The following is a 25505-nucleotide window of genomic DNA, read 5'->3' on the forward strand; positions in this document are numbered from 1 at the left end:
GCTCCCTCCTCTGGCGGCCCCGCGCTGCCCCGGCCTTCCCGTCCCAACCTCTCCCTTCCTTTTCTCTCCGCTGTTTTCGGTTTGTATAGATGTGCCCTTCTGAATGGTTTCAGTAAAATTTTCTTGCCGTCATTTGAAAAATAGGAGGGTTATTTGATTTGTGCTGCCTGGCAGGAGGAAACCCGCCGGGGCTGACTGCGACCGATGCTCCCTTCCACCACCGGGCTCTCCTCGGCCACCGTGTTCCCAGGCCCGATCCTGATGTGCCAGGTGGAACTGGTGCTGGAAGCGTTACGTCTTTTTTCTCACATAACTTGTCTCATCATTGTTCTATAAGGTGCTGTATCTACTGATCTTTTTCCCAGGCCCCCAAACTAGCCCCCAGCTGTTGCCTGTGCCCCGCTAGGGCCTGCTCGGCCCGCAGCCCACCTCATCAGTGGGGTGAGGTGGTGAGCGCCAGGCTGGGGAGTTTCTAAGCACCAATGTGAAGTAAGACTTTAAAACACAGACATGTTATCTGAGAGGTCAGAGTAACTCACTTGCTAGTAGTTGTTTTTTATACTGGTGCAAGCCTTTTGAAGACATACAGACAGCAAGTACTGCAGGCAGATGTTATACGTGTCTGTCTCCCTAAAATGCATGATGCATATACAAGAGAAAGCCTTTCTTCATTTTTTTGCGGTTACCATATCACTTTGTCTCTCAAGGACAGCACATTGCTAAAATGCAGGCAGAGATTTATTGGAGAGACTGGAAGGGCTTTACTCCTTCTGCTCCTCTCCCCCTCAGTTCATGCCTACCACTTCTCTGCCAGTCTGGCATCTCTTATGCTGCAGCGCGAGCTGGAAGAAAGCAAGCAACTGAGCCAGGGGAACATCTTGCCTCCGCTCTGTCCCATGGCTTGATGTGGGAAACGTACCCCTTGTGACACGGTTTGCTGTGGGAGTGGGGATGTAGCTACCTTCACTACTTGCCTCAGGGTGGAGGCACGTTGTCTCAGTTACTGTTACCGTATGCCCTGGGTTGTTTTCTCTGTCTTTCTTCCCTCTTTCTGGAATGTTCTGGTAATCAGTCTACAACAAAACATGCAGATTACAGTTTCCTTCCGTGTAATGCTTTGAGATACAGTGAATTCCATGAACAGACATGGAAAATAGTCTCCTCATCCTGAGGACTCACGGGGACTGATGTAAAAAATAATAATTAAAACAAAGTCTTCAGAGTGCCTCAGTGAGTGCTGTCATGCCTGCAGTATGCACTGGAGTATCCTGCCAGAGGCTAGCTTTGGTTCGAAGGCACTGCCACTTCAGGTGGAAGCCAGGAGTTGATCATTCGACCCTGCTTCTTGGCACAGTGTTGGGCCATAATGATGACTCCGGTACCATGAATTTTGAAGGAAAGGTGGCTCTGCTTGGTCTGGATTATCACCATTGCACTTCTTTGTGTAACACAGCTGTGTGCCAACTGCTGAACTCCTGTTTCTGTCTTGTTTAGAATTTCAGTTTCATGTGCCACTCTGGAGAAGGCGATTTGGGCTCCTGAGTCAGTTAGGAATCTTTAAAAGTTTTATGCTTAGCTTGCTTTTAGCTATCTGATTGGACTAATAATTAGCAGAAATAATTCCATAAATGTAGCAGTGAGAGTGAGATACTGAGTGTGTATACTACGTTGTTTTCCAACTGGAAATTCAAATTCTTACCATGCTGTGAAATTCATAGTTAATAACTAGTAATATAACAAGTATTAGACCTAACTTAATCTCGTCTTATGGTACTTGTAATAGATGGACATTCCTCTTCAGAGATAATTTTCAAGGTGCTTATAAACATCACGGTCAGTTTATTCCATTTACTCTTTTGCTTTGCAGTAGATAAGACCTTGGTAAAATTATCTGTACTCAGTATGTATCTATACTATCATTCAATCATGTAAATTCAGGGGCACTATTTTTAATCAGACAATATAATTGGTACTAATCTTGAAATAAATGGTGCTCCTGAGAAGCAGGAGCTCCTGTCTTCTCAGGAACACCATCTGTGTGTCTCATATGCAATCAGCACTATTTATATTAAATGCTATATATTCTGCCTCACGTACTGTTTGATTTCTTCTCTCTGAGTCTCATTCTACGAACCAAAACAGGTTCACAATGATTCACAAGACCCAAGTTCTGGCAAGTAGTTTCTTCCTTCAGTCTACTGACGTATGCCTTGTTAATGCAGCATTGTTCAGCACTTCTTCAACCAATGGTGCTCATGCTATACCCAGTCTGCCCCATGCAAGGTCTTCAGTTCAATTTTTATTGTAATGTATACAGAGCTTTTTACGTATCTTCCTCATATCTTCTAAAACTTTATAATTTTCGACATTTCATCACTGTCAAATGGATGTCTCATTGTCCTGTCCCAAAATACCACCTTAGATTATCCCCAGAAACACCATTCTGCCTAGAAAGCCACTTGCTATTTGTTTTTTTGATTTGCATGCTTGCAAAAGGCAAAAATTTACTGTACAGTACTCTCCTGGCTTAAGAAAAAAAAAGGAGCATACATTTTTCAGATTGCCATTTTACTAACAAATATGCTTTTCTTGTTCTTTCTTTTTTTCTTATCTGGTAAGGAGTTTGTAAGCAAGCTGGATGAATTCATTCACTGGTTAAATGAAGCCATGGAAACAACAGAGAATTGGACTCCTCCTAAAGCAGAGACAGACAGCCTTAAACTGTACCTGGAGACACACTTGGTAGGACAAGATTATTTTATGATTACTATCAGTAATTGAAGTGTTCTGCTGTGCTTTTTATTTGGTTATTATTTTTTAATTACTAGTGTGCATCTATATTTTAATGTAAGTTCTTCAGCATTGCAGTTTATTTTAATGAAAATACCAACAAAATATTTTCTGTTTTTGAAATATATACTGATAGCTTTATAAAAATGAAATTAAAAGCTAGAATTACATTGCAGTTCAGAAATCATCTCCAAAACTGAAAGAAAATGACAATAACAAAAGCAGAAAGGATAGCACTTTTAATGCTGATCATTCTAGGATTTTTACTACACTGTAACATTGACAGAACTCTTACTGGTAAGAAATCATAATCTCTCTCCCACAGGTTTAGCATAGTATAGAGTCTTTTAAAATATTTTAAATAAATAATCATTTTACTTGATGTGCATTTCTATTGTGTAATTAATACAACTGTTACTAACCTTGTCTTTGTGCAAAAAGAGAGAACATTGGGTGGAAGTAGAAAACTCCTGAATATTTTACAGGCTATGATTACAGATTGAGAAATATTTGATAAACCTTATGAAACTTTCACTGAGTTCTTCAGAGAGCTGTTTCTGGTTATGAGGAAGTGAAACAAAGACCTAAATTAAACCAGGCATTAATGTCTCAAAAGCAAAATTTTGTGCTCTAGGTAGAGAATAGAGATCAATGTGTACAGTTCAATGGGTGGGTATCTTCAGAGGTAGACTACTCTATGTGGTAAAAAGGAAAAACAAGAATGGAAAATTGAGCTAGGAAATTCCCTCTCTTTGCCAAAATCTTAGGGTTTGCTAGTATCAATTGGAAGAAAACCCAGTGATAACAGTATTCTGAGCCAATGACCTGGACACCCCAGCCAGATGAGACAGTGCATTAGCTGAACCTACACAGAGCATCAACCCTCAAGACTCAGTCTCATTTCCAGTCTCTCATAATCTGATGGTGGAAAATTATTTGACCGTCCCAGGAAGTCACATGATGCATTACAGGAAATAATGGCATCCCAATCGCTACCATAATACTGGAGTGACCGTTGTTAAATTAATTAGGTATACATTAACAACATATACAGTTAGAACCAAACTGAAAATTGTTTTCAGAATTTCAGCTATACAGAAAACTCTTCCATGTCTTTTGTTCTTAAACATTTCTGTTGTAGTAGTGCCTGTGGGCAGCCGCTAGATTAAGTGCCCATTGTGGTAGTCTATCAAATGCAGTACAAAGATGAAGACCCTGCATTTTCATTTTATATTGCAGATTTTGGATGTTGTGACAGAGTTTGGATTTTTGCCTTGTACTGCACATATTTAGTCCTGTGAATCCTATTATGTTTACAGGTGCTTTGAAGACACAGAGCACGTTATAAGACCAGACTTCAGAAAAGGCATTGGTCATTTTAATTTGTTTTCCTCTTACTCTGCAACATGAAACTTTTGGAGAGATGAGTTTTTATGAGTAGGATTGCAATTTTCAGTCTCGACTGGATGAAATGTATTGCAGGAACAGGGCAATCACGAGGCTGAGTCTTTGTCACAGTCAGTTTCTTTTTGACCTTCTTCCTTGGGAAGGAGCACAGTAGCTGTTTTGTAGGCAAATGATTTCCAACTTTGCCTTGTGGTTCTGTGGGAGGTGAGGCCAAGACCATCTATCAGGCTGGAATGTGGAGTAGTAGCCCAGAGGCAACTCCTTCATTGCTAGAGGTAGTCAGAATAAATGAGCATGTGGGTACCTGTACAACTTCACTTTCTCTTGTAAGTACTTCAGCTCCCAGCTATACTTCGTATATCTTCATATCTTTGGGGTAAGAAAATCTTTGTGTGTTTCAGGACAACTAAGTTATGAAACAAGGCAGGTTTTTTCTTTACTTTTGTAAAGAAGTAAAAGGTCTAAAGAACAGTTCATTTTCCATTTGATGATGTTATAATCATTTTTATGGCATATATAGCCAGTGAAAAAAATGATTGCACCACCTGAAAAAAACTGTGACTTTTCCTTTTGGATTTCACAAAACATATGCTATCATATTCATGTCTATTCAGCAGAACTGAACTATTAAAGTACAAAGCGTTTTTTATAGTGGGGAAGATAGTTACTTGTATTAATTAGATTGTCAGTTTTTCAGTGGCATTTGTCTGTCAGAAATCCTAATCTGTGTTTAAACAGAAGTATATGAACTTCAATTCACATTAAGCTCAATGTTAAAATTTCTCTTGGTTTAGCATTGCAAGACAGTGGCAATCAAAGTCTTTGTGAGGGTCCTTATAGTGCTCATTTTCTTTTTTGCTAGTTAGGTTATATATGCTGTCAGGCTCACCTAAGATTTGTTGAAGTAAAGAAGTCTTAGTACTTCACAAGTTTACGTTCCAGACTTAGTGTTCTTAGTAGAGATACTGGAAGCAAACTAACCTGTAAAAAAAAGAAAATGTGTTGGTTCTTTTTGATATTCTGGATCTGTGCTAACAAACCCCGTAACTATGATTCTTCACTGGTGCAGATTTTCTGGTCATAGAAGGAGTGAAAACTCAGTGTAGATTAGTATTTTTATTAGTAGAGACAAGACCTTAGCCTTTGGCACAAATTATCAATTTCACCACCTGTGATATTGTTTTCTTGGAAATATGTTTGTTGCAGTAACAAAATTAGTGCCATAAAGAGAGAATATTTTGCATTCATGAATTAAATCTCTGCTGTCAAAATCTAAGAAAAGAGAATATGGGAGCAGGAAAACAGAAAAATATATTTGTTCGCTTCATTATTGGCTGGGAAAAGTATTGCAGAGGAGACAAGGACAAAGTTGTGAACATGCTCCAAATTTTTCAGCATGTAAAATTCTTGGCTGTCATTTTAGGGTCCAAAGTAAGTTTTTGGTAAAGAATTGAATTTTATAGTCTTTCCTCACTCAGCCTTGCTTTTCTACATTTGTGACATCTTGAGAAATGGTGTTACACAGACACTGAAAAAGTCTGTTTATTAAAAATAATAATAGAAAACCACAATGCGACAAGAAACCTACATCCTCCACTTATTAGAACGTTTGCATAAGGTAGTGCTCACATGAGGATATCTTGAACAGGATAGTAATGCAAGTTTCTATTACAAGCATCCTTGCATGACGTCTTCAGCTTAAGCTGTTAGAACTCCCCAAACTCTTGTTCTAGTTAATTCTGATACCTGGTCTGGCAATATTGTCCACTCAGGATATTAATCAGCACTTTGAAGTATACAGTAGTGTCTGTCTATTGCTCTTGGCTCAGCAACAGCTGTCTGCAGACGTCTCTGTGACCATCTGAAGGTCCCACAGCCCCTGGAATAATTAGTGAAGTACTTTGTTGTGAAGGTGGAAGGCAGCCTCTCCTCAAGCTGGCCCATTGTTCCCAATCAGGCTATTTTCTCTTCTGTGCAGAGACTAGCTGGGAAATTCCTGGGCCACCCAGGAATTTCATGACTAAGTGCACTGTGTGTCACACAGGCACAGCCCTGATATGCAAATACACTTTATTTTGCAATTACTAGCTGTAGGCCAAATTGGAATTTTATTCTTAAATCACAGTTAAAACTTAAACTCCATAGATCTTGCCATGATAAGTAACTGTATGGTTTGGTAAAGAGAATAATTTTTTTTCCTACAATTTGAAAGGTAGGCTACGTCTGGAATGTGCCAAAATAGACAGTCTTCAGCTTGGAGGACAGTTTTCTTGCAAACTTTAAAACCCACTTTCCTGATTTTCTGCAGAACAGAAGTTGCTATATGCTTCATTTTGGATAACTCCAAAGCACAATGTAAATGCTCTCAGAGACACCTGGAACAGCGACTGAAATTACTCTTTTAATTCTGTGGGTCTTCACAGCTGAGTAACATTGGTGAAACTGATCTGGGAGCTGTGTGTTTCCCATTGAGATGGGAGGGCTGCTACCACTTTGACTTCTGGCACCCCTGCAGACAGCCACCCAAGCCAGCAGATGTTGAAAACACTAATATGTTTTCATGAAACAGGTGTTTTTCAGAAGAAATCTACTTTGCCACAAAGGCCTCAGTCAGCCCTACTAGAGAAAAAGGTGAGGTAGTGAATGATTAGGTGCAAATCACTTCCTAATGAAAAGGTCACTTCATTGACCTTACCAAAAAAGAACCTCTGAAAATTATTTTGAACTTTTGAAAATGGTTTCTGATTTGCTTTATCTTTTGTAGGTCTTCTTTTGTATTATGCTGATTCTTGCCCATTGGCACCCTGATCAAAATCAGCTACTAGCAGACTCTAAGGATAGAGTTGGTGGTATGCAAATCGGTTCTCATCAAAAACAGTGTCTTGAAGGCAGCTTATGAACTAAAAGCATCTCTCTAGATGGTACTGCTGTGCTTGTGAAACCAAACAGACTTTCTTAGCAGCTTCACAAATAAGAATTCACCATGTTGCTCTTGACCATTTTTGTTTGCCAGAGTAGACATTTTACTGCTTTTTATCCCTGACCGAAAAAGGCGCATTGTTTTACAACGAACATGTGCAGTAAAGGAGCAAGCTAGCAAATCAAGAAATGTGAGAAACCACTGAGGAAAAGGTTTAGGTGAAAGGCACTACATTTGCTGAGGCCTGGGATTTTTAAGTTTGTAGTCTTAACTTTTGCCTTTGTTAACACAGTATTCTGTTTTCTTGTTGCTGAACAACTCCTAGTTGTGCACATTACTGTAGTGTGCTCTTAGGTCTTTTGACCAAAGCCATTTTTGTCTAGTGTCCTACTTGGAACTAGATAATATGAGACTCTTAAATGGAAACCTACACATGAAAAATACCTTATTTTAAACTTATTTGATGGAACTCTTTTAATCCTTCTTGCATTCATTTGTAGATGTTGACAAACAGTGTTTTTCAATGGAGATAAAACCAATTAAGAAAGATTCTTATTAGAAATTTAGAACTAGCAGTCAGGCATTTTTGTTCTGAACGTTCTTCATATTTTCCATAAGATTAAAATTTTGAAATCTTGAGTACAGGGAATGTTTGGGAGATTGAGAGAAAAATTATAGATTTTGCAGTTTTTCTTCGAAACCAGAAGGGTCAGAGGTTCCAAGGTTGTTGTAATTTCTTCCAGTGTGGCAGTTGCCTTTTGCCATTTTGGGTAAGGCTGTAACCTGCCTTACATGTAAGTGTACAGTTTGGAGGAGAGCAAATTAGAGGATCATAGAATTGGATAGGAAGGGACCTTTAAGATCATCTAGGCCAAACCTCCTGCAGAGAACAGGGACATCTTCAACTAGATCAGGTTGTTCAGACCCCCGTCCACCCTGACCTTGAATGTTTCCAGGAATGGGACATCTAACACCTCTCTGGGCAACCTGTTCCAGTGTTTAAGCACACCCTCATCATAAAAAATTTCTTCCTTATATCTAATCTGAATTTGCCGCCTTTTAGTTTAAAACCATTCCCCCTTGTCTTATTGCATCAGACCTTGCTAAAAAGTCTGTGCCCATCTCCCTTCTAAGCCCTCTTTAGGTACTGAAAGGCCATAATAGCGTCTCCCCAGAGTCTTCTCTTGTCCAGGCTGAGCAACCCCAACTCTTAGCCTTTCCTCACAAGAGAGGTGCTCCATCCCTCTGATCATCTTCATGGCCCTCCTCTGGATCCTTTCCAACAGGCCCATGTCTTTGCTGTACTGAGGACTCCAGAGCTGGGCACAGTACTCTAAGAGGGGTCTCACCAGAGCAGAGAAAAGATGGAGAATCACCTCCCTTGACCTGCTGGTCACATTTCTTTTCATGCAGCCCAGGATGCAGTTGGCTTTCAGGCCTGCAAGTGCACATTGCTGGCTCATCCAGCTTTTCATTCACCAGTACCCCCAAGTCCTTCTCAGCAGGGCTGTTCTCAATGTTTCACTTTAGTCTTATTGTAACTGTGATATAAGATACCATTAGAAAAGATGGCAGCCGCTGGTTTCCTGTTTCTCCAGATAGCGCAGAGAGGAATTGTTTGTAATTTATGGAAAGAATGGAGGAGGATGGCTTCCTTGAAAATAATTAATTGTTTACACCATGGTTATTTGTTTGGGGTTTTTTTAGGCAAAAGTATATGTTCTGTTTAGTTGAAAGTAGAATAGCAAAGATTGTTCCGTAGATAGTACAAGTTGCTAGTCAATGCAGTACAAAGTGTTGTTTGAATAAGCTAAATGATCATTCCCATGAATCAGAATTTCTTGGGTTTTCTTTCCTAATAAATTTTGTGATCCTTGTCTGTAATTTTTATCTCAATTTAGTCACAAGTATTGTGTCACATTTAAGTGCTCTTAGCCCAGTATCATTCCATTATATTAACCTTCCCAGTCACTGTATTTATTGCATATGTTAAAGCATTAAAAATATCATAGAGCAAGTATCACTAGTATTTCAAAACAAATTGTGCAAGATCATTCACAGTAGCATTTACTTCTCTTCTGTATAGAAAGTTTAGATGTCAACTCTTTTCCAAAATCAAATTCTTCTTAAGTTATGGGAGTTTTGAGAGTTTTGTTATCTAAAGAGAAATGAAAAAAGAATTTTCTTGTGTCCAGTATAAATGTTTCTGGACACATCATGGCTCGTCACTTTCTTAGCTGTAAACAACAAATGCTTTCGTATAGAAAATAGATTGTATTTTCACTTTTAAGATATTGTATTGGTGAAGTAATGATGCTTCTGTGATATCTCATGATAACTGATTGTCTGTTTGTAACAAGTCTGCTATGTCTGGGAAAAAATATCATTCTCATCTCCCTGGAAAATCTCATTTTCTGAAAAATGTCATTTTAGACAAGTATTAAATACCTGTTCTTGATGAAACTAAGGTTAAATACACATGCCATGGGCTAATCTACAGGCTGCCTTTGTGACAGTGGTGGTAACAGTAATTTTATTAAAGGTATTAAAGCCTTTGAAACGTTCAGGTTCTGTATTGGGCATTTGCTGTATGGGCGTTTCCAATGCCCATGGCAGCCAGTTTTGACTTTTTCCTCAAAATACACAACAGTATTTGCAGTATGATGGTGCTAAAGAGTCTGAGCACCATAAGTGGACTAATTTCTTGCTTCTCTAACAACTTTGGTTTGAATCTGTTTAGCCTATGGTTAGTTTGAATTTCTGAATTTTATGCCGTTTTCTTGAAGGTATTTTGGTCATGGGTTCCTGAATATATGTCCTTTATATAGAAAACAGTCTGCAGAACATGATAGTCAGAGATACAGAGTAAACCCAGTAGATTTCAAATGACACAGGCGAGTAAAAGGACTTAATAGGTAGTAAGACATCAACCTTAAACAAAGGGAATGCATGTATATTGTCAGTTGAGACTATTATTCAGTTTAAAAAATCTGTAAATCCAATAACCTCTATGTAAGTTTTTCTGTTTCTTGAGATAAAGTGCCTGAGAGAATCAAAGGGAAATGCTGCTGTCATTTAATATATTTGGATGTACTTGTGTTATAGTCTGGAACCAGAGAGTGTGTGGTTGCTGGCAGTGGCAAAAAATAGAGGTTTCTTAAACTGTTTGGACTGTTCTTTTGAATTTCAACAACTTCTTTTTTTGGTGACTAAATAAGAGAAAAATCAGGTATATAAGAGAAAATCCAGGTATAAATCCTACTAATCACAATACTGTTGTCCTGACAAATACAGAAATACTGCACTTGATCTAAAGTTGTTTCCCATAAAGTTGTTATGTAATGAAGAACTGACATATCTTTTCTTTGGAAGGAGAAGGAGTGGGCTATGTTTGTACTCCCACCATCACAGAAGTAGGAGATCTGTTGTAATGAATATCCGTTATCACTATGTGTGTTTTTAATGAAGGAAGGGACTGTCCATTTACTGTCCTCCCATGCTGTTGTTACCAGCTACTGCCACTCGGGAGGTTTATTCTGTGCAAGCCAGCCTGTAGGATAACCAATAATTTCTTAATAATTTTCCCAGAGACTGAATGTCTTGAAGAGTACTAATATTTTCTAAACCTGTCTTCCAAATTTCTAGATGCCTGGCCTTGTGTAGGTACTTTATATAGCTGTGAAGAAAAAAAAAAATATTACATTTATTTTGTTGGGGTTTTTTTTGATTGTACCAAACCTTCCCAGGACTCCTTTTCTCCTCTTTACTACCACCTGAAATTTACAGAGCTGTGCATAGGAAGGCGATAGGAACCCACAGTTAAAGTTAGCACTGCTGGGCCTGCCCATAGCATAGTAGTTGTTAACTAGCTCCACAGGAGGCTGTCCCAGCTTTTCTAGTTCTGAGAGCTGTAGCTATTTCTGGACAGTGGAGGCATTAAACCAGTGGCAAAGCATATTAGGATGTCATTCTAAGGTAGCTCTGCTTCTTCTACTGAAGGAGAAGGGAAAATTGTAGTGTCCAGAATCTAAACTCTATCACTTATGAGGATTTTGAAGTCTTTTGATCTAAGTGTATGGAAATATAATGTATAAACAAGTTTGATCTGTGTCTCAAGAACTGTATTGCTCTGTTTTGGTTGTGTTTTGTTTTGTTTTGGGTTTTTTTGCCTTTTTTCTTTGGGTTTTTTTCATTTGTTTGTTTGTTTGAATTCAGACTTCAGGAAATGTTTTCATTCATTTGCACTTGTGGGTGAAGCTGAACAAGGCAGGTTAATGTGATTTGGCAGTATTAAAAATGTATCACCGCTCAAAACTGTAAAACTCTTGGGTGCTGGTGTATCCCAAAACACAGATACTGTAAGTTTGAGCAGTGAATGTTAGGGATTCCACTGGGTCCATTGTGTGCCTGGCCTGCAGAAGAAATTGTTTACATGCAGGGGATTCAGAGCCTATAATAATACAATGAAACCAAACTGCCATTGTGTTTGAACAAACTTCTGAACTAACTTGATAGGGAAATTTCAGTGAAAAAGTATTTCACATAAGTTCTGACTTAGAAGCTGTATATCAATTGCAGAATAATCACTTTTTGAATGACAACTTAGTCATGCCCTTTACATTAATTTATCATTGCAACAACTTTAGAAACACCTTTAAAAATTGGATTTGAAAGTAATGTTTTTTGTATTAATAAACTGCATGATGCTCTTGGAGGAACTCTGCGAATTGTAATTTTTATGTTTATTAAAATGTAGTGTTGCCTGAAATTTTAGTATACCAGTATAGTCAATACAGATATAGTCTGTAATTTAGTTTTGAAAGTAAAATTAAATATATTTTTAAAAAATTCTGAGATTGGAAATCATTAAAAGAATATAATGCCAGGATCTCAAGGGACAAACAAGCACACTTTCAGCAACATTTAAACTATATTTCTTTTACTTACCTGCCAAGAGCTATGGTGCACTCCCATGAGTTCTGTGCTATGTCTCTCAGAGGCATAATATCATTCACACTTTAAGTACTAGAATTAGTGCAATTGCTCTATGTGTTTTAGAGTTTGCAATGCCCAAGATTTCATCAGAAATATAAAAAATTCAGGACATAAATGGAGGTCTTGATTGGTAAATGTTTTTTTTGCATCTCCCATGGTTATTTTTTGATTTCCTTTCTTAATTCGGCAGAGGAACTGGGTTAATAATTTGGGACCTGGGTTAATAATTTGGCCATCATTGTTATAGGGAAGATATGGTCTCAGTCTTAAGGAGAGTAGAAAAAGACCCTTAGTGAATGCTGCAGCTTCAGAGGACGATTCACCATGTTCTCCTTAAAAAATAAAGGTAGATTCCCTACCATTGTGGTAAAAGTAAACCTTAACTATGGAACTGCAGCAAGCATTTTCATAGTGCTTATGTGCTGTTTAACAGGTGGAGTGTCATTCAGATAAAAAACCAGCTTAAAAGCAAAGAATTAAATAAAAAATTCTTTATAGTCATTTAGGTTTTATGGAAACCTGAACAAAGGAGACTTGACTTGGACCTGGACTTCAATTTCAGGTTCTGACCTGAACTTGAACTTCAAATTGACTTGATCCATTTCATATATAACATTTAATTCCCGGCAAAAAATATACTAGTGATTTCTAATACTAAGTAGGCTTTATGTCCCCAATGAAGAATGTGAGGCTTTCCTAAATAAGATCTTTCCCAATTGTTAAAAAGTCAAATAATTTTATGATACATTTGTAAACATAATGTGTGAAATGCACTATTTCACAGAAGATAGGATCTTTTTCCATGTACAAATTGCATATTAATATCCATTTTATATAACCGTTGACCAATTAATTATGTATTTAATATTATGTCATTAGAATGCTAAATATATATTACCATTTTCATGTTAATATCAGGGCAGTGTACATGGTAGTTATTTTCTTGATTTACTAAATGTCATTGATAGGTAGTGTTCAGGAGTATGGAAATACCACTCATTATTACATGGATTGTTAGGTTATTAACTTGTGCACGTAAATACTAGGCAGTGACCAAACAGGAACTTTCTGTGTGGTTAGAAGTCCTCAAGAAAAAAATAAAACAAAAAACCCCCTACCTTTCCATAACCATTAGTTGAATTCAATTACTTGATATCTTGGTATTTTTTTATAGCAAGCTATTGGGAGGTAACTCTGCCATGACCAATACAGTTGCAAAAGTAACAGTATATTAAGAATGTAAGAATTTATATTCTTATATAAAAATTTAAGGATCTGTTTTAAGTCATATTCTTTTTAAGACAAATGAAATGTGGTAAGTTAAAAAGAGATTTTGAATGAAATTTTCAACATTTTTTTTTCTTGGAGATTATTGGTATATAGCATAGATTTAATACATGGCACGTGTTTGTTCCATCATCGTTTTATGATTTTACTGTCTGTTGAACCTGTCTCTCTATCAAAACACACATTGCTGTTAATACTTGTGGGAATTTGGTTATCCTTCCAGATTCTCAGTCAATGAATCCCATTTCTTTTGTACCAGAAACTGTTCCCATCACTCTAAACTTCAAAATTGAATTATATCTGTCACAGTGAGTGTTATAAGTGATACATTCTTAGCCAAAATTCAAGGGTGCCTAAATATAGAAATGCAAGTGACTATTAGGAAATTTTGATTAAACTTTCTCTTTCCGATTCTAAAATCATAGGTCACTTAAATAATTTCAATTTTTTGTACGATTGCTCTAAAAAATAAATGCCCTGGCAGCAGTGATATTTTTCTCAAAGGTATTTAAACACATCAGAAATGAACCTGAGAAAAATTAGGTATCAGGGGCACCCCATACACCACACATGGTAATACTATGATTGACTGAGAAAATTTAAATATTTCTATTAATACAGTATCTTAATCTGGCAATAGGTGTAAACTGCTGCGTCATTTAAACTAATCTATACTTATGTGTATGTGATACCTAGTTGCTTATTTGAGTTTCAGAGACACAAACCACACTGAAAATAATGTGTTGGACACATCATGACTTAGAAAAAAGGCATACTTATACCAAGTCTATGTGCCTCTGCAAATAACTGTATTTAATAGCTGACTATCCTTAGTACAGATATGAATAGGTCAAGACCCACATTGCATTTTACCAAATTGCAAGGATTTACTAAGAAAAGCGGGTTGCAAAACAGTGAAAGATTGCATATCAGAGTTCAATATGCACATACTGCAGGATACCCACTCAACAGAAGTTTCCTGAATTTAAGTATCTGCAGCTATAAAATAAATCCTATGGAGAACTTCAAATAAATATTTTTTTCAAATATTTTTTTCTCATCCCTAGTTGTCGAGACAAATAAGCTGAGAGGTAGAGATTATTATCTGCTGGAAAAGTTGTCTCATTTTTAGTGTGTTCAGGACCCAGTATAGGTCAGGAAGTGCAGCTTTTCCCCCTATGGAGCTTCTGCAGTATTTTTGTCTGATGGATCAGTTTCCTAAAAGTCAGGGAGCAGCTTCATTTCGTGAAGGCTGGGCTCCTTTGTTCTGTCCAGTCAACAGAAGAGTAGCGCTCCTGGGACTTTGTGCTTTTGGAGCCTTTATTCCTATTTATTTACAGTTCTGTAGCTTTAACAAAACTGCATGATTCCTGTCTCACTTCTCCTTTCTTGCTAAGTGAGAACAGTTGATATTTATATATAGGTGCATGGTGACTGGGAAAAGTGCAGAGAACTTTGTAAGGAAATTTTGCTTGTTACAGCTTGTAAACTATAATACAAGGGATGACATTAATGTGTTGTTTAAAAAGCTGCTGTCGGGCCAATGCACATGCATTTTCCATAATGTATATGTGCTTGTGTGTGATATTTAGACTGCCCCATAGCTGCAAATGTGTCTAGAAAAATGGCTTTGATTAATTGACTTCCCTCCTCTTCTCCTTTCCTCTCTTCAGATGCAAAGGCTCCATTCATTATCAAGGAAGATCAGCAGAGGAGGGGATCAGAGTAGCTGGGTCACACGCTGTTAGAGTGACAATTTTCAAAATGCCCTAAGTAAACAATAGGGAACGGGAAATATCTAGAGTGAGAGAGGACCCCTGTGTTCGAGGGTCCTCCTCCATTTCAAATATTTGGTCTTCTTTTACCTTTAGCTGTGCAAATCTGCATCTCTCCTTTGTATAAACATTTAATACATGTTACATCTTCAACTCTGCCTTTTTCATGTGTCATGCTTTTAGTCCCAAAGGTATTAGGAACCATGAATACTGATGCATTGATTGAGGGCTATTCTTTCCAGTGTTCCTTGTCCATCTGTTCCTTTTACTTAGGAAATTACCACCCATAAGAAATAATATACACATCTATAACTCTAAAGCCAAAAGTCATGCTTCACTAAATCAACTGACAATTTCCTTTGCTTCTGTTGGTATTTATACTTACATGAATAGCTCCCTCCTTTTGATGTGTGGTCATTTTGGCTGGGATAGAGTTAATTTTCTTCATAGTAGCTACTATAGGGTTGTGGTTTAGATTCATGCGGTGCTGATAATTCAGTGATGTTTTAGTTATTGCTGAGCAGTGCTTACACAGAATTAGGACCGTTCTGCAACTCACATCACCCCACCAGCAGGAGGCTGAGGGTGCACAAGAAGTTAGGAGGGGACACAGCAGGGACAGCTGACCCCATCTGACTAAAGGGATATCCCATACCATATTGTATCATGCTGGTACGAAGCTGGGGGAAGAAGGAGGAAGGGGGAGATATTTGGAGTGATGCCATTTGTCTTCCCAAGTAATGGTTAGGCATGATGGAGCCCTGCGTTCATGGAGATGGCTGACACCTGCCTGCCAATTGGGAAGTGGAATTGCTTGTTTTGCTTTCCTTGCATGTGTGGCTTTGCTTTACTTATTTAACTGCCTTTGTCTCAACCCATGAGTTTTCTCACTTTTACTCTTCCAATTCTCTCTCCAAACCACCAGAGGGGAGTGAGCAAGTGTCTGTGTAGTGCTTTATTGCAGGCTGGAGTTAAACCTTGACATAGTGCCTGTGTACTAATAAGCGTTTACTTCTGCTAGATTTCATGTATGTTCACAGTCTTTGTGCCTTGCATAATTTATCCATAAAATCAGAATTTTGCACAAGGAGAATAGTGCTAGTCAAAATCCAAAAGTTTGGCCCCATCTTTATTCATCATATTTTGCTTCTTCAGTTTAACATTGTTACTGGTTAATAGGTGCACCTGAAAATCAAGCTGTATTGTAGTATCTGGTGCGTTATGTTAAATGAATCTTTTTTTTTTCCTAATGAAGAAGAATACCTCATCTTTTCCAATTTTCCTATCAAACACATCCATATCATCTCGAGACACTGCCACATCCAGCTGCATCTATACTCAACTTCAATTATATGAAATTACACAACCTACTCTCAGGTCCTTTAGGTTCTCTTTTGCTGTGTAAGGCACACACATAGTGCATTTCCTGTGAAGTGCATGATTACAAACTATTCAGTATAAGCCTGTTTTAAGTAAACAGTAAATTAAATATTGTTAGTGCTTGTTTAGACATGCTCTTATGAAGGAAAAAGAACTTCTAGATTTGGGGTCATAAAACTCTAGATTTAAGAAAGGGCCAGCTATAAACTAGTCGTCCTTTTTCCTTTTTAACATCTCTTGGCTGACCCATTTGTTAGCTCGCACAAACCAATATTTTCAGATGCCCGTACAAGGAAAATTAGGCTAGAGAAAATGCTGAAGGTAGCAAAATTTCTGTTTAATGCTCTTTATTTGAATGGAGAATTCTCAAAAACATTCTGTCACTGTCAGGTACATTGCGGCCTGAAAGACTGTTAAAGAGTCTGTCTGAGCAACATACCTCTTTCAACCATGACAAATACAGTAAAAGAACATCATTTTATTACAGTTCTGGCAATATTATTTTCTGCTATGCCAATCAGCCTGACTACAGTAGTTAAGAAAGAAGGGAAACATTTGCTTTCCTAAGAAATGAGGGCTTTTGAGTATTTTGTGGTGTCTGCTACTTCAGGACTAGCACGGTCACTAGTATTTGGGGAAATATAAGTAAGTTTTATAAAAACCAGAAGCCCCAAGTGTGCACTTGCAAAGTCTCTTTTCATCTCTGCCAGTTAACTCATTCCCAAGAGAAGGCAAAACTGTTTTATTCCAAGTGGTCAAATATTGTTTTCATTCATTCTGTAGATTTTTCAGAGACTAGGAGTTGCACGTGTGTGTTCAGGGCTGCACATGATTTATGGTTAAATACAGCAAGTACCCCTTTCTTCTATTTTGTTTCTCTTACACTCAAGTATAAGTGTAAAAGTTCACAAATTTGTCGAAGGTATCAGAGGTGTATGAAATAGCATAACATATAGTAGATCATGTTTCCAGTTCCTCTCTTTATTACTAGATTTTAATGCGTTTTGTAAAAATAAAAAATAATCTAAAAAAGAATCAAAATATTTTAATCACTTTTAAAGCAGAGGTCCTTTGTAAAACAGTAAAAATATTAGTGAGAAAAGGAGGAAAAATAGTTGCTTTGCAAATTAAGAATGCAGAGATCTAAAGCAGTCTGATTTGTTCTTTGAAAACCAATATGAGAGTTAACTCAGAAACACAATATTAATAGATTTGTATGAGTGCACATAAGGCCAATATATTCAATGCTGTAATTTTTTTATGGTTTCATAAATAGTGCTATCACCAACATTTCAAAGAAATCTGAAAAAACCAGAGCTCATATGTGATGGCATAAATTTAGTGTATTTTATAGAACACTGTTACTCCAGATATAGCCTACGGGTTGTGACTTTTCATAAAACCTAATGAATTTCTAGATTTGTCAGCTGTTTCAACACAGATGCACTTTGCTGATCTAATGGAAACATTTTGAGCCCAGATCCAAAATATCAATAGCTTTTAGTATTGCAAATGAGTTTGGCTATTGGGTAAATGGGGATGTGGTTCTTGATAAAAAGCAGCAAGTGGATTTGTACATGTGTTTTATGATAACTGCCTCTCCAATGTCTGATACTGAGATTTTTTCTCTCTCTTCCCCCCCCCCTTTTTTTTTCCAGAGTTTTAAGTTGAATGTAGATAGCCACTGTGCTTTAAAAGAAGCAGTGGTAGAAGAAGGACGTCAACTTCTTGAGCTTATTGTATCTCACAAATCAGGTAAATCCTCTGAAATATTGCAAGTCTTTATGTCTTCAGACTATTAAAGAATGAAGAAGCATTGCTGTAAATTACTGCATATATTCACTTCCTTATGTATTATTAATATTTACATTATCAGATTGACCTTCAAGATTTATAAATGTTTCATATACTGCATACAATGCAGTGATACTTATAAAATGAAATACTGCCTTCACATAGTCTGTTCATTTTATTTTGGACTTGCTGCTCAGCTGAGTTTCAATTGAAACCACATCATTGAAAACTTCACACTGACACATTCTATGATGTAGGTGCTATGGAAATAACATTAAGATAATGAATTAGGATTTCAAATACATATATAAATATTTACCTATTCTGCATGGGTAATTGCATCGGTAAAGCTTTATTTAGCCACTTTAAACTAATTCTCACATTGATTTTAATACATTTATGAGGAATAGATTAAAATTAAAAATACCTTTTTCCTTTGGTTAGGCTTGTCTTTTTCTGTAGAGGCCTTAAATCAAGAGGAGGGGAAGAGAGATACTGATTTTCCTTTATCCCCACTACCACCTATATTGTTAGGTGTTTGTGTGACTTGTATGATAATACAGTTTCAACCAGCCTATATTGCTATGGAATGCCATTTTAATTTTGGCCTACTTAGCATGGTTTTCATCCAGGTTGAAGTTTCTCTTTGGTCTGTGCCTCTATTGTTTCATAGCATGAGACAGATCTGTGTAATATGAAAGCTATAGGAAATGAGTGACTTCTGTGTATAGTTCCAAAAAGGTATAGAAGCCATAGCAGAGAATGATGGTGCATATCATTATATTCTTAGAAATAGTAATGTGTAAACTACAGAAGATATTTCCAGGAGTCAGAGGTAAGAAAAATGTTTTTGGAAGACTATGAAATGTTTTGAGATAAAGACTAGATATTGGAGGTTAAGATTAACTTAGCGTTCCCCATTGCATAGAAATCACAGTTTTTGTGGGATTTTCCTCTTCTTGAAACGTGATCAAAATTTAACAAGATAGCTAAAAGACATGATTTGACCTTATAGCATTGTTTTGCAGTATGAACTATAGTAATGCTTGGATTTATTGCTGAGAAAATACATTAGAATTATTATTGCTTTTATTCTTTAAAGAATAAACATTTAAAGATGCAGTTGAGTTTTCAGCCTTTACATTTTTTCTCCTTCGTTTTGGAGAAGGACTGAAGGACATGCTGCAGATGATTGCAAGTCAATGGAAGGAACTACAGAGGCAAATCAAACGGCAACACAGCTGGATTCTTAGGGCCCTGGATATCATCAAAGCAGAGATACTGGCTACTGATGTGTCTGCAGAGAATGAGGAAGGGACTGGGAGCCCTAAGGTAAGTGGCTTGAAGTTTGCCTTATTTCCTCTTATTTCCGTCTTCTTTTGAACTAGGCACCACTGAAGTTTTCTTTCCACCCTAAGGCTTTTCATTTCCACTGGGTAAACTTTTTTTTTTTTTTTTTAATAAACAAAATGAAATGCCTTACTCTGAAACAATGAAAAAATCTTAGAACTTTCAAGTTTTCCAGGAAGACCTGTCTCATTTTGTGTAGAGGGGCATGAGGGGGAACATAAAACATTTAGTAAACAAAACATAAAGCATCTTTAACATGAATAATCAGAATGGTTTTAAATTGTTTTGTTGTGACTATAAATCACTATAATCAGTGCAATCACTCAGCTCTGACATCCATTAGCCGCTTGGTTACAGCAAATTAACAAAGAAGAGAGAAAGTGATTCATTATCTCATTCCTGTTAATGACTATCAGATGCATTGCTTAATTAGGGGATGGCCATTGCAGTGGGAAGAAGGTCATATGCCTTTTCACAAATCTTTTTGCTCTGAGTTTAAGTCCTCCATGTGTTGAATACAAGTACTTTAAGAATAAGGTATTGATGCCTATCATCATTTTGTGAATATTAATTATTAAAGAGGGCTATAGTACTTACCGGTTGCCAAACTTAATATTTGTAACAGCATTTTAAATACAAAAAATACTTATTCAAATTGGTGCAAGCACCATGGTATGTGTGTATGTATGGCATATGGTTCATGACCTTTCTTACTATCATTAGTAAGCAAAGGTGGTTGGGAGAGCTTGCATTGGAAAGTGTTGATTTTTCCAATGCATTCTAAGCAAAGAATATGCAGCAGAGCAATTCAATAACTCTTAACATCTTGGCATGCAGCAGGCTGAAATTTATAGAAAAATTCATGGTTCCTATTTCTATAAATAACTGGGATGGCTGTGCTGAGTATATTTTCAGATTCTGATGCTAGACAATTCTTTGTATTGATACTCACTAATTCCTAGAGAGTAGTTTGCACAGTGACTGTTAGGATGACATGAAATGTTCTGTTTTTTTCTTAACATAATTCTACATAGCAAGAATATTTTGCAGATGATGGAGGAAGAAGCCAAGGATAACAATAAAACAAAAATACAGGAAAAGACATTTATGCAGAAGACACAACCTGGAATTATATTCCTCCTCACTTGCATGGTAGAAAATGATCCTGTGTCACATAGTTCTTACTTTAGGAAGCGGGCAAGGGAGCAACACTTAATTTCATAGCTAGGTCTGTTAAAGTAAAACAGACTATCTCAAAGTTAATATGACCTTATATCTCTGAACAGCTTGATTCATCCATGGCCAAAGTCTAACTGCTTAATCAAAATTATCACAAAAAAAAAGAAGTCATATAATCCAGCTTGATTTTGCTATGGAAATTGTGGAATCCCTAGCTTGGAATAATTATATTTAAATATTTGCTTGAAAAGGGAGAAATGGAGGCATGGTTTATGTTGCAGTAAATTTTTCATATAGATACATAGTAACTCCTTGCCCTGTGCTTTTTATCTTAGAGAGGAACCTGAAGCAATACCTTTTTTTTTTTTTTTTTTTTTTTTTTTTTTGGAGGTTACAGTTAAAAACAAAAGTATATAAATTCAAATACCATCTACTTCTTCATGATGAAAGAGGAACTAAAATTAAAATACGGTTGACAGCATAACTGTAGATTTCAGTTTGCATTTATTTCAAAAGCCAAAAGGAACTTGAGAAGTATAATAGGAATTCTAAAGATTATATCTAGAGGGTATTTTTCTTTTTGCCTTCGAGAAGCTGCAGGAATAATGTTGGTGTTAGAAATCTGTAAAGAAATAGGAAAAGGAGGAATTTCAAAGACCCTAGGAAACTTTTCCCTTAGGATTTATTAAACATGTTTTCATACCACTTTGGCATCCTTTATGCAAACAATAGAGAGTGGGAGAGAGGAACATTCTGCACTTTAGAAATATATTGTCAATGTTTGTATTCAAGAATCCAGATTATGCTTATAAAGTTTTTCATTTTCTTGTGTGTAAGTTTCCTAGTGGTTTATAGTGATTGCTATAGAAGGCTTAAAGGATTTTAAATATTTCTGATGCATAAGATCTTCTAATGTATTGCATTCTCTGTACAATTTTAGAAAAATGCTGATATGTCTTCAAGTATTTACTAAAACTATTACTCTGTCATTTTTATAAATAAACAAAGGATGACTGTATTCAGATTAAATTGCAAGATACAATGTTTTGCCTTCTTATCCCATTGAGAAGTACTTTTACAAATAAACTTCAGAATTGCCATGATACATTCCAACAAGTACTGATCTAACATTATGGGTAGTAAACATGACATGGAATACATCTGACAGTCTTAAGACGCTTAGCTAATAGTAGGGGTTTTCTCCTGGTGGAATTAGTAAGTAATATTCTAAAATATCTGGAAAATTGAAGGAATTTTTGCATATATGTGCGTATCTTGTGTTTTTTCATTTTCTGGAGATGTCTGAGAGCACTTGTTTTATAACTGATCTCTTCATAAGTGGGCCATTTCTTGTCCATCAAGGGAGGCCTACTGGAACAGTATTGCTTTCAATAAACAGTAAAGAGTGGTGTTGAAAAATAACATGATATGCTTTCTTATCTAGTGGCTGTGTTACTGCCTGGTCTATTTAACTTAGAGTTTTGTGGAAAAGTTCATTTTTTTCTGAAAAGCTTGTTAGTTAATAGTGTAACTAATGTCCTTGAAAAGTATACACATCTTTAGTATCATTTGCCCATAGTAGACATTCTCCTTCACCGAAAATTGTATGGAATAGTATTCTTAGGGTCAATTGTAAGTTCTACTCCCAGCATGTGTTTGGACAGTTAGGTTATGACTACAATTTTTGGATCTGGATAGTTCTGTTCTGCGCATAAATGTTTGAATTAAATTTTGGGTGGTTTTGGGTTTTTGTTGGGTTTTTTGTGGTTTTCTTTGTTTGGGTTTTTGGTTTTGGTGGGTTTGTTTTTGTTTTTTTTTTTGTTGTTTTGTTTTGTTTTGTAACAGTTCAGAGCATAATATCAGTATTTAAAAGGTAACAATGTAGAAGATGGAAACTCTTTTTTTACAAGGAGTCATAAGGAAAGGACAAAGGGCTAATGGGTACAAGTTACTCCTTCGGAGATTCCAGTTGGACACAAAAGGAAAATTTTTCACAATGTGAACAGTCAGCTATTGGAATAATTTCCCCAGGGAAGTGGTGGATTCCCCAGTATTCAATACATTTAAGCTTCAGTTGTACAGGATTCTCAGCCATCTTGCCTAGGCTGTTTTTGCCAAGAAAGTTTGGACCAGATGATCCTTGAGGTTATTCCAACCTCGAGTTCTATGATTCTATGATCAGACCTTAAAGGCTGGTAGGTTAAGAGAATAATGGTATACTCCAGAAGTAAATATATAGCCTGTACTGCTGGACATGTTCCTTTCCATAATAATTGCTGTATTACTGAAAAACATTTCTACTTTTCCATCCCAGCTTCAGAGAAATAAGCATGGAACTGGTTAGGGCATTTGGCCTAATGTTTATAACACTGAAATCTGATTTAGATGTCTCAGGTATAAAGCACTCAGAAAGATTATTTTAGCTGTCTAGTGGACTTGTCTGTAAGCGGGTTAATGATAGAAGCAGTAAGGATATGAAGAATATTAGAAGAGGTGGTAAAAATATGTTCAATAAAGTTAACCTAAAATCACAGAAATAATAGGATAATAGAGTTCAAAGTGGTTAAACAAACCTTCATGTAAATGGAAAAAGAAAACCAGTGTAATTTCCTCTTGATATGTAATTAAGCATCCCTCACTTCCAGGATCACCATCTACTCAGTTGTTCATAATTTCACAGTTTTTACAGCCATTCTAAACAGAGAGTGTTGAATATACAGAAAGGTGATTTTCAAGACGAAAACCTAAAACTTGGTGAAGCTGTTTAGTATCTACCCGTTTGTGATTCTGGGAATTCTCCTTGACAGTTTTATGGTGACACTGGCCTCAGACTTAGCGGGTGGCCTAAACACTGCAGTCCAGAACAATTATGTCCTGCTCTGTGTATTAATATGAGGATAAATTTCAGAAATGGACAACAAGACAAGGCAAATACTAGAGAATGGTAAAAGTCCTTTCCTTATTACTTCAGACTTGTAGCTTATCCTGGCCATTCAATCACACTGCTATGACTACAACATTTAGATTAATTCTTTGATACAAAAGGAATGTACAAATGAAGTGGTTTGGCATCTTCATGGTCAGTGCAGAGAAATATAATATTTGTGGGCAGAAATTCTGCTTTTTCTCAGTGTCTTTTATCAGCCCTAGATTTCTAATCTGCAGGCATCAGTATGATGCATGTACTCTAATATTAAAGCCAGCACACTGGTATTTTTTTCTGGTATCTTCCATTATTTAAAAATAGGCAATCTTGAATATTGTCAACAGAGCATGATTTCAGAATCTAGTGGCTTTACTTACATATCCACTTTGGAAACTGGATTTCTAGTGTACGCAACTGGGGTACTACATATGTTGTTGTAGTGGTCAGTGCTTTGAACTTGTCAAATGGTATGCGATACTGGCCTTCATTCTCTTCTCATTGACTTAGTTGCTTCTACTGAAGAGGCTGGAATAGCATATGCTAGAGGGATTATTTTATTTGTGTTGCTGAAGTTAAGTTACAGGGGACTTTTAAAAGTTCATATCTCAAACTGTATTAATTTAACTTACAGCCTCTCTCTGTCTTTCATATGCACAAACTCAAGATCAGACATATGCATTCCATCTTGTGACTCATGTTCTTAACATTGTGGAACAAAATGTCAACTAAATAGCCATTACTTCTTCATTAACAATTTGAAAGATAATGAAATTGAAATCACACTTCCACCTGTGGCATTTTACAGGTATATGGAAAGGATATTTCACCTGGTGATACACAGGCCCTCCTGCTCTATGGTTGTCTCATGGCTATATCAAGTCTTTCCTTGGAAAATAAATGCAGAAGAAAGTTGCTATTTATGCTTTAGAAGAAGTAATTTTTTTCCTCTAATGTGTCTATAATGAGGCACATTCCTATCTAGAAACAAGAGTATTTTATGCAGCGAATGCAACACCTTATAGATCAGAAATTATGGTGAAGTTCCAACCATCTTTATCCAGGCTTACTTCCAGTACTAGTCATTACCATCTAACACCTTAATTCTTTGCAGTTTCAGCTAAACATATTAGTATCTTCTCTTCAGAACAACTGAATAGTCTTGGGCACAGTTAAATATTTACTACTTCTCACTGATTAATAAAATACCTGATAATACCTCAGAAAATATTTCAGTGCCGAAAAGTATTACAGCAAGTCTGTGTCTCACCGTTCTCTACTTCAAAAGATGGTAATAGGGGAAGTCATTTCCTGTAATTAGAACAGAAGGTTCTCCTGTGTTGCCATTGAGGCATAGTCTTAAATCGCTGAATATTTAAAATGCTGTCTGTACATAAATAGTATTGTGCCTAACAGCTGAACAGTTTAAAATCATTCATGTGACATTTCAATTCTGAATCTTTTGGAACTTGGAAGTCTAGACTAAAGATACTTGTAATCTCACTCTTAAGTACAAACAACGCTGTTGATTCTGCTCTACCAGGAAAAAATACGTCTACAGTTATTATTTTACTTGGCTTTAGGTATTTTAGTACGTGACATTACAGTATTCTTGATCTGTCAGCTTCTATGGTGAGGGTTTGAACCATGGATGAGTTGATCAAGTGGATAGAAAGGGTAGTGGTACTTACAAAATCCTTCTGTA

General features: G+C 36.6%; 1 protein-coding gene across 1 annotated transcript; it reads left to right on the forward strand.

The window, feature by feature from the left end:
• Nucleotides 1–2619: 2619 nt before the first annotated feature.
• LOC104405094 (A-kinase anchor protein 6-like) lies at nt 2620–19680 on the forward strand (the record flags this gene model as incomplete). The annotated part of the gene is made up of 3 exons (XM_010013694.1): nt 2620–2742; nt 18213–18309; nt 19517–19680. Coding segments are annotated over 3 exons (384 nt in total), but the record flags the coding sequence as incomplete, so codon positions are not given.
• Nucleotides 19681–25505: the final 5825 nt, after the last annotated feature.

Source organism: Nestor notabilis, unplaced genomic scaffold, assembly GCF_000696875.1.
Source record: "Nestor notabilis isolate BGI_N333 unplaced genomic scaffold, ASM69687v1 Scaffold5704, whole genome shotgun sequence".
NCBI classification, from domain to species: Eukaryota; Metazoa; Chordata; class Aves; order Psittaciformes; family Psittacidae; genus Nestor; species Nestor notabilis.